At 43.3% G+C, this 10,899-nt stretch overlaps 1 protein-coding gene across 1 annotated transcript in view; it reads right to left on the bottom strand.

Moving 5' to 3' along the window:
- Positions 1-6,083: 6,083 nt before the first annotated feature.
- Positions 6,084-10,899, bottom strand: part of cps1 (carbamoyl-phosphate synthase 1, mitochondrial) — a 50,163-nt gene continuing 45,347 nt past the window's right edge. Inside the window, exon 40 of the mRNA XM_076262808.1 lies at positions 6,084-6,328. Coding sequence (XP_076118923.1) covers positions 6,084-6,328 — 245 coding nt within the window. The remainder of the gene's footprint in view (positions 6,329-10,899) is intronic.

The raw sequence follows: 10,899 nt of genomic DNA, 5'->3' as shown, positions 1-10,899 counted from the left end.
GGTGAGTCCCACTCATTTCAAGGTCTCGACAACTTCAACAATCCAGAGATGTTCCCGGGGATATGCTTGTCCTGATAGTGCGGCCTTTAGGACTCAAATAGCTATAGAGATGCCCTTGGCCATGTAGGACACCCATGGCAACTCACAGTACTAACGACGCTAGTTTATTCACTTTGCTAACCTTTTGAGGGTTAAGCATACGTATCCCACCACTACTGTATGTTACAGACTGAATCGTTTCCATTTTTTGCTTGTTCTTAAAGACCATGTTGTATTTCTTCCCCCAGAAGGTCACAGAGTCATTGTCACCTCCACGGTCATCCTTTCCCCGTGGTGATCGCAATGCTGAGGACACGTCCTGTTGGTGTGACAATCATGGTCCTCAGAGAGCGTAGCCTATACACATCTCCCTAGAACCCGGCCGGCAACAACTGGGGTTGTTCAAATTAATTTAGCCCTTGAGCTAGTAAATATTTACTGTCAGGAGGTGAGAATTTTTCATGTGTGTCGCTCATGGCGTGTGTGTGATTCTGTCTATGGTGCAACGTGTTGCGAAAGTCAAGCAAGGTTGGCCCAGAATGGGAGGAAGATGAAGGGGACAAAGGTCACCATTAAACATTTACAGTGTTGTCTAAGTGGAGACAGTGGAGAATGGGAAATGACTCACACACACAGGTATTGGATAAAGACTGCTGAGGTTGAACTCTCCAACAGTGTGGCTCTGGAGAAACACTGACCTTAGTAACATTTTACAGTAGATAAATATTGCTTTAGAGAACTACTGCCATAGCCCTTTATGGTAAATATCACATGCATGTAGCTGGTATTTATATAATGTTAGCTGTTTAAAATTTACAAGGACTAAACAAAGACAATGTGAATTTTTTATTTGATTTGATATTGCTGACACATAGGCCACTTGTGCCACAACATGACACACATGAGTAAGCTTTGGACAATATAAAAAGAAGTGGCTTCCCAATAAAGGCAATCTGTCTCATTTTTACCTCTCAGGTCTAGTTCTTACTATAGACGGGCTCAGCCATGACCTCGGCTCATGATATCATACGCTCACTTGATTTAGAAAAAGAAACATTTAATCAATTCACACAGAGCATGACACTCTGAAGCATGGTCTAACAGGGGATTTTATGAAATGAACGTCTCCCCGCTGATTACACTGAGAACGCAACTAATCAAACTAGCCATGTTCCACCCTGTTGAAGCTGTCTGTAATTCAACAGAATGAGCCCTGATTGTTATACCTGAGTGGTTATTTTTGCCAGTTAATTTGCTACGAGCAGGCACCTGCTGAATTTCATTCTACACCAGACGCCACAGGTTGCATAGAGAGAAGGCAACAACTGTGAGCTTCAGGCAATAACGAATGGCTTTTTCTTGTCATGATAAGCCCTTGTATGGTATTAGAGGGGAGACACACACCCCGAGCACTCCTCGCTCCGTCAGGCATTTCAGATTCATCAGCAGCACAGCGGGAGGACAGGCATTGCGCAGCCATAATTACAAAAGGATTCAGACATTGCTGTCATAGCTCATGGATTGGAGTATATAAAAACAACTCAAAACAAACAAACAAATAGAAGAGAAAACAAAATAAACATGATATAACCAAGATTGCCTTCTCGGTGACACAGCTGTCAATACATGAGAGTAAGTGAGAGGTCCTAAAATAATAATGGTAACACTTTACTTTAGGTTTCTACATAAGAGTGACATGACACTGTCATAACCCTAATCCTAACTTGTCATTACAAAACCGAATGACACTTGACAGAAGTGAGTGACTTGTTTACAATGTTTATGATATGTTCATGACAGTGTCATGTCCAGTAATTTCACTCTTCTGTGTTCATTAATGATTAATACATTTGATTCAACTATGCTTAAAAATGAATAAATGCTATCCAGAATATGGGTGTTTTGACCATATTGCGCAAGTTATGCTTACTAAAACAAGAGGCAACGTAAAACAGATGTGTATCAAATGTGAACTATCATCAGATTTCTGGGGATTATCTAGGGATGAGAGAGCAATGTGGGACATATTAACATTTAACATAATGCTTCCAACTACAAGAGAGTAAAAACGTTTTGCATAAGCTTTCTCTTAGTCCTGATTTCAGAAACTTGACCATTTCTAATACCAATATAGCTGCAAGCAGCAATGTGGGGGCCTAGCAGAGCGCTAGAAGGAATGGCGTTGCCATGGCATGAGCAAGCAGTCACAGCAAGTTTGATGGCAATTGGATAAATAATGGCTGAGAAATAAGCTCATTTACTTTGTTACAGTGCCCCTAGAGGCCAAATTACACCAGTGTCCTTGTGCATTCTCACAATCAGCTACCATGTCCCTCTACCAAGTTTGGACTTCATACACCAAAGAGTTGCTGAGATGTGAGCTCTCTTTCTTTATTACAGCACCCCTACAGGCCAAATGAGACCACTTTCCTTGCATGTCCTCACAATCAGCTACTAAGTCCCTGTATCAAGTTTGGATATCATACATCAAAGCGTTGCTGAGATACAAGCTCACTTCCTGTATTGCAGCGCCCCCTATAGAGGCCGCATGATGCCAATTTCGTAGTGCGTCCTTACAATAAGATACCAAGTCCCTGTACCAAGTTTGGACTTCAAACGTTAAAGCATAGCCGAGATGTTAGCCCACTTCCTGTTAGGCGGCATCATAGCCATGTGTGATTGGCTGTCACGGGCAAATAAACGTAAAATTAAAAAATCTGACAAGTATCGTTTGTGCGGCTTGGTCTGAAGATCATCTCCGCCAAGTTCCATGAAAATCGGATGAAATTTGTAACCACTGAAACTTTTTTGTAGAGTTTGGACTAAATCCAATGTGGCGGAGGTCCAATATGGCGGAAAGTGACGGGATAGGGGTCGATGAACTCAGTATGGTCCAAGGATTAAGACGCTACCTAAATTTTGAAAATCAGACAAAAGAGTCAAGGATCACGCGCATGAACGCATGTCCAGCATTGAACTGGTGGTGGCGCTAGAGCGTTCAATGTAAATGCATAAAAATTGCTGTGAGTGATTGGGACAGTGTCCTGACTAATGGTATTGAGTTTTGTTATGTTAACTCAAAGCGTCACTGAGATGTTAATCCACTTCCTATTTGGCGGCTTGTCGCCATATTTGATTGGCTGTCACTGGCAAACAAAAATGAAATTAAAAAATCTGGCAAGTATTGTTTGTGCGGCTCGGGCAGAAGATCATCTCCGCCAAGTTCTGTGAAAATCGGATTAAATTTGTGACCGCTGAAACTTTTAGTAGAGTTTGGACTAAATCCAATATGACGGATGTCCAATATGGCGGAAAGTGACGTAATTGGAGTCATTGAACTCAGGTCGCTTCGCTGCTAGGAACCCAATAATAGGAAAAGCTAGTAACTCAATGGGTGCGTTCGCAGCTTCGCTGCTAGGCCCCCAATTATATTGCCAACTTCTAATGAAACAGATTTGACTAAATGCATAATATGATGTATGGAGAATAAGTGGTTGAGGCTTTAAAGGAGAATTCCAGTGTGATATTGATCTAAAGTGTGTTGAAAAATGATACCGAGTGTGAACGTATTTCTCATAGCCCACCTCGGCTTGTCCCCTGCACTCCAAAATCCGGCGCTAGTTAGCCGATGCTACCAACAGCTTTTTCAATGGTGGTGCTTCGGCATCGGGCTAGCCATGCAAATAAATCACTGTTTTACACCATTTACGAGGCTCAATGTATCTCCACACTTCATCACTTTCAGATTCCAAAAATAATTCCGTGGAAATGCATGGATTCCAGTTTCTTCCAGTAGCAGCAACTGGAATCCATGCATTTCCACTGAATTATTTTTGGAATCTGATCCCTTATCATACCTGTTCATTCTTACTCGTCGCTCGACTTATCGTGACTAAATTCAAGATGGCTGCAAACTCTAAACTTCGTGAAGATACTGTCTGTATAAATCGTCTTGTAAGTAAACTACCAGTGCTTTTTCAAAGTTCTCAATGTCTCGTTTTAAATGTCAGGGCCCTCGGAAGTCTACCAATGAAGTGTGGAGATACATTGAGGCTCGTAAATGGTGTAAAACAGTGATTTATTTTCATGGCTAGCCCGATGCCGAAGCACCACAATTGAAAAAGCTGTTGGTAGCATCGGCTAACTAGCGCCAGATTTTGGAGTGCAGGGGACAAGCCGAGATGGGCTATGAGACATACGTTCACACTCGGTATCATGTTTCAACACACTTTAGGTCAATATCACACCGGAATTCTCCTTTAATATGTGTTGAACTTAAAAGTCCAAAAGATCACTTGGTAGAATTCTATTGCGCTGTCGGAAACAAGAGACCACAGCTTATAAAACAGAATTAGTGAGAGCCCAAAACATTCTAACTGAAAAAAGTAAATGGTTGTGGAAAATTGTTTAGACCTTTTGCCAAATTAGTTCTTGAAAGGAAACATAAGATCCCACTGATCTACAAAAACATGTTTCTTTTCTTGAAACATTGACAACGATAGAAGACAGGGATGTGTCTCTTAGTTGAGTTGATGTGATTTTAACAAATTCATCCACCTGAAATAGCTGTGATTACACAGAGCAAAGCATTATAAAAATGCCTTAAGAGATGAACATGCTATAGATGTACAATTCAATTTCACATCTACCTCCCTTTCTATCACAATCCCTCATACAGGGCTATCTTTAATGGTCTATAGCAGTGTTTCTCAAAGTGTGGTCCGAGGACCACTGGTGATCCGCAAGCTATTCCAAGTGGTCCGCAAGCAGACGTGATAAAATATATAGATGAGTTGTTTGCAATATTGAACCAACTTGTATGTAAATCCAAACAGTTCTACAACACTGCCTATGTAAGCTATGCCAGTTTAAATCATGAATCATCTGACACAATAAGCAAGGTGCAAAGACAATAAGCAAGGTGGTTCATTGAGTAGGCCTATTGTGTAATATACTGTTGAAGTAGGTCTACTCTTTTTTTTTTAAGCTAGGTGGTCCGTGAGGTTTTTTTTTTTATTGGTTATGTGGTCCTTGGTCTGAAAAAGTTTGTGAAACACTGGTCTATAGTTTCCTCTGGTCTTGAAACATTATTCCATAGCACAAACAGGTGAGTGAATCACCCAACTCATCATGACTCATCTACTGTCATTGTTCAACAAAGTTAATAGTTTTGAAAACACTCAAATCTCAACACTGAGTTACTGCCCTATGCCCTCTACTGGTATGGAATAGGTACTACCAGCCCAGAAGGTGGAGGAGAGGATGCTTTGTCTCCTTTTTTCTCCCCCAGACCTGACTGGATCCTGCCAAGACCAATAAACTCAGCGCAGCGTCACAGCAGAGAGTTATATATATTGTGTCCTCTTCCTGTCAGCTCTCCAACTCAGCGATCTTTTTACAAGGGCTTGATGTGTATTGTTTTTTGTTGTTGTTGCTGTTGTTCTTGGACCTTACAGCAGAAAAAGGGAGGTCATTCAAGCCTAAAAGGAATTTTAATGATACATTGCATAGTATTCTCTCCAATGACTTTTGAATGCTTGCTGTTAACTGCCTTTGTTAATTGGTGATTAACTCCATGGAACAATTGAGCATCTGGCTGTCATAAAGTCATCCCTGTGTGTGTGTGTGTGTGTGTTTGTGTAGGTGGGTCTTTTTACAGTTAGTTTGTAAGCAGTTCAAAACAAATGATGCATTCAGGATGGATGATTATGTGATATGCTTGCTTGTGGTTTAACCTGTCATACATGAAAAGACATCCCTGTTTGGGGGATTGGATATTATAAATGAACAAAGAATGCATGAATTGCATTGATGTGGTTGCCATCAGTCATGGAAAACTTCATCACACATACGTTACCTTAAAAAACATTGAACTTTAGTTCAGTAATGTATGAAACTGGCATGCAACCTCTCTATCTCCCTCCCTCCCTCTCTCTTTCTCTCTCTCTGTCTCCATATATATCTCTCTCCATTCCATACCCCCTCTTCCCCTTGTTTGTGTTTGTGTGTGATGTGTTTGAAGGTGACTGATGTTGGTGTTGGTCTCATTTCAGGCCGGGGGCACGGTGTGTGGCTCTTTGCAGGTGCAGGTGACACTTTTTGTCTGGTGGAGGCAGACAGAAGGCCGGTGTGGCGCTGCCCACTGCGTGTGGCGGGGGTGCGGAAGCTCGCTCCTGCCAACATGCTAGTGACATGTGAGTGGAGTGAGGTGGACTGGTGCCACACATGCCACTGCCAGGAATACGCCGCGCCAGGCAGCAGACCACAGGCGTCAAACTGCCGCTCCAATCTGTCACCTCCCGACGACAAGGGTCCGCATCACAGACACGAGAGGGACTCGAACGGGCGATGGTGCATGTGTTTATTTCATTTCAATGTCAGTTTGTTTGCACAAATGAGGAATGTGCTCAGTGTCTAGGAAGCCATCTCAGAGAGAGAACTATTACACAAATCATCTGGGTGTTGTCCTGTCAGTTTTGGCTCATTTGGTTGTAAACAGCATCAACTGATTGGGAAGTAATGTCACACAAACTCCAGCGCTAGATGCAACACCCAGGTTGTGGAAATATTTATGCTATTGTTAATATTTATGTTATTGACAGACAAACTGTTTTAAAATATGTAGTGTACATTTTCAGGGCAGTGTCTGAATATGGTCTACTAGGAACATGTACATGTAGTTAATGCAGCAATGGAGAAAATGCATTAAAGTGTGACACCAATGGTGCCACCATTTCACCACTGTTTCAGAGGCTACCTTTGTGAGCCCCACTTCCTCATTACCACAGCAACAGCGCTGAGCCTCCCTCACCCTTACTGAGCGTTCTCCTCCATCCAGCCGGCCATTTGTCACACAACTGAAAACCAGTTTTCGGTTTGTCTGGATCCCAGCAGTGAAATTTAGCCCTGGATCTGCCCTGACTCTCCCACAAGGCAGCCAGAGTGCTGCTGGACACACTTCTGAGCGGCAGGACCACCACAACTGGGAAGACACCTGTCTCTCCGACAGAGGATGGTCAGCAGACAGCTAGTGAGCAGAGAGGCTGCTAGAAGAAGAGGAAGAAAGGAGAAAACAAGATGAAATAAAACTGCTGGGGGGAAATCTGAGGGAAATAAGTTAACTAATAAATAGATGAATAACATAACTGCTTTTGTGAGTCTTCAAGTACTCTGTATCCCCTGAGGAAAATGTATCTCTGTCCCTACCCTGTTTGTGTGAGAGAGTTATTCTTTTTTGTCTCCTACTCTCACTCAACATATCTGAATGCCTCTTGTTAGCAGCAAATGAGCAAATGATAGTGACTGCTGGTGCTAGTGTAGAGAAAGAACACTGGGGGTGGGATGGGTAAATTACAAGACAAAAACAGGTGGCATCACATCACATAACAACCTCCAGCCCTTTTAATAAGAATAATCCTGTCACAGCACCTCTCCTCTCCCCTTCTCACATTCTCCGTCTCTATCTGTCTCTCTGTCTTTCTCTCTCTTTATTTTCTCTTTATCTGTCTATTTCTCTCCCCTTTGTCCTTCCCCCGGCCCCACCTTCCCCTCCCCCCTAACTTCCAGTGGCAATATGCATCTGGGGAATATGAATTACCTGCTGGCAGGCGGCGTTCTGCTCGACCAGCAGCTGTCACGGGGGGCGGGATGGATGGAGGGGGACAGAGAGGGATGGGGCTGTCAGCTCCCCCAGGCCTCCCCTCTTTCTTCTGGAGGGCCTGGCCCTCCTCCTCCTCCTCCTACACACATATGAAGAAGAGCTTTCTCTCTCTCTGTCATGTCTCCCTGTTAAAACACGAGCACCAGTGGCCACCATGTAGAAGGCGTCATTGAGCCATCACTCATGCAGCTGATTATGCATAGATCACAAGCTGATGCAGCTTTGCTGCAAAGCTACGATTATACAATGGAATGATTTTAAACTGTGATTAAGCAGTTGATTGAAAAAGGTAGATACAAATATTTAAATAAAGCTAAAAGCATGCTGGTGCCTGTTTAAATCTGCTACAGAATGATGATTTAAACCCATTCCAGTCTGGCACTGTTTCTTTCACATTAAACGACTAATGAGTGTTAGTGTTAGTGATGCCATTCTACTTAATGAAGGGGAGTCCAAACTTGGAATTCGCCTCATTTTAGATCATTATACCAAAACATCTGAGTCAGTGGAACAACTTTAGTCAAGTCCTCGTTACTAACAGCTATTTTATATGTGGAAAGGCAATCATTTACATAATGACAAAGTGATATGACTGATGTTAATCCACGGATATGAGCCAACATTGAGTTGCTCTTTTAAATGCCAATGGCACTCACCATCACTCATACACATGTTAATCCATTTCAAGATCTACTCAGCCCACACAAGATATTGTTAATGGTGCACGTGAACTTTTACTCCCTGTGTAGAGTCCTTACACCCCCCTGTCTGTGGTGTGAGTGACCTAATTAATCGGCTCTGGTGCTAAATGTCATCGGAGGGAACAGAGGGCCTTGTACAGCTTCATTCCCCACGTAAATTATCAGGACTGCTGAAGTGGACACGTGCTGCCCTGACCAGATAGCTTCCATATATTAGATTTTCTCCCACTTAATCTGAGCTAACCATCTGTGCAGGGGGGGGGGGTTGCATGTGTGTTCATACCTCTCTGAGCAGAGCTGGGAAATGGGCCGCTGTCATAATCAGGAGGAGCTTCCAATTATTGCTTAATGTAGCACGGCGTTATGGCACAGCGTTTTTGTCCAGCAGCCTGGACCTCCTTTCCCCCCCAGACGAAGCCATATCAGCAGCACAGCACACCGTTGCCTGGTCACCCTCATTTGACGGATGACTGGCTCTCACTTGATAAAGGGCTTTATGGGAGTTTTACAAAGCTCAAAAGGCCAGTCCTCTCCCTATCTGTTACCACGCGTCTCGCCCGGTCCTCTTCAGACGGCCGTCTGAGTACAGACGAGACTGTGATTCAGCAGCAGACACCAGCTGTTTCTCTCGACGTGCCAAAGCCCAAATGTGACGTTTGGTACGCCCTGATTTGAGAGTCACCAAGTTGCTCGAGGCAACAAGGCACAGATTGCAAAGTGATTCATCATGTAGGGGATGTATCCGTGTTATCAAGAGCAAGAATATGTCCCACGACAACTTTCCCGAGTAGTGTCTGCCTCTCTTTCTCTGTCTTTGTCACTTCTTTTTGACTCCAGTGTCTTTCGGGGAGAACTGGAGAGAGTGGGGGTGCACTGAATGAAGGTGTGCAGCCATGCACGGATCCATTAGGCAAAAACCAATTTCACACAGAGCCAATTTCATAAATATTAAAAGTGAGCCCACCTTTTCTCTGTGCTTGAGTAGCTTTAGAGGGATACACAAAGCCATCAACAACAGACCCGGCTTAAGCCTTCTCTCCAACTGATGCATTCTATTAAGACTCCCAGCTGATTCTCCCTACCCTTGAGCTTAGCAACGCCTTCCTTAATTGATTGCAGCACACATTCAGCATGTATATGTTCTCTGTCTATAGCACACCTCTCATGCAGCTGTGGGAAATCTGGTGTGAAGTTTCAGGGACATAATGAGCATTAGTGACACCGCCAGCAATTATAACTTTGGCAGTGAGAAAGTTTCAATCTGGAGTGTGAAACAATCACTTAGCTCCCCTCAGAAAATGTTTTAGCAATACGGGATATTTGAGAACAGAATGAGATGACTTTTCTGACTCTGCCAATCCCACAGCATTCTGTCTGTCTTTCTTAAGGTCAGCCTGCGCAAACATATCTCTCTCACCACTCATCATCTCACACTTAGTGACATAAAAACAAGACCACACGCTCACTTCACACCAGAAACCTGCCCAATAACATCACATCACACGTTTGTCCAGGTCTTGATACCATACAAGCTCTCCCCTCCTCCCATGCCCCCCCCCCCACTCTCTCGCTTTCTTTTACTCTCTCTTTCTTTCCCTCTCTCTGTTTATCGTTGTGCGGTCTCCACAGGAGTGATCACAGAGGGGTTGGAGCAGACTCCCCAGGTTGTGGTCCATAAGGACAGATCAGTCTTCAGCAGGACTCCAATGAGGGTCTCCATTCAGCCTCCCTCTCTCCTCATCTTATTGCACATTTAAATCCACAGCCACACAAGAGCTCTCCCCCTGCATGGCCGGCCACCAGATGGAATGCGTCCTCCCTGAGTTTGTTTTTAAGTGGCCTTTAAATTCCACTGAACACAAATGGTGAGTTTCTGAGACTCCCAAGCTGCAGACTTGGACAGCAGCAGAGGTTTATTTCCAAATTCAGTCTCATCTGAAGTATTTTCCAACTCTTATTTTCTGTGCAGAGAGCTTGTTTGCTCATATAATCCATATAGTTTGTATTGCAGTTTCATGGGGTGCGGTTGAGTGTTATCGGAAGGGAGTTTATGACTAATGTCCATCAGCACAATGTTAAATGCCAAACAGAATGTAAAAAGCAGAACAGCATGAGGCTTGCATAGGACTACATTGTTATTGGTTTTATACTGTGACTGTACATAGCTTGATAATGAGGAAAGATCTGTGAATGCAAATACAAATGTGTGCATATGACCAGAACTGTATGTGAAAATACCACAATAACGTCAACAATAACAATAACTAGATGTACCACAGAGCGGTACAAAATATGACCGCCGCCCAGTCCAGCACATTTTTTCCACAAAAATAAATCACGCTGGAAGGCCTATATGATTCTAACTGTCTCACTAAATTGCATTATCCACACTCAATTCTCACTGGTATCTGCTAGACAACAAGTACCAAAACATGATAGATTTCACATGTAAAATTGATTTTATACAACCCCACCCCCATCTTGCCTGTTCATAATTCC

The sequence above is a fragment of the Alosa pseudoharengus genome, unplaced genomic scaffold, assembly GCF_046254945.1.
Source record: "Alosa pseudoharengus isolate Yale_2024_CS ecotype anadromous, Long Island Sound unplaced genomic scaffold, YU_APseudo_1.1 YU_APseudo_1.1_scf_3, whole genome shotgun sequence".
Taxonomy (NCBI): Eukaryota; Metazoa; Chordata; class Actinopteri; order Clupeiformes; family Clupeidae; genus Alosa; species Alosa pseudoharengus.
The sequence above is the reverse complement of the archived record's forward strand: the minus strand, read 5'-3'. Positions and strand labels throughout refer to the sequence as shown.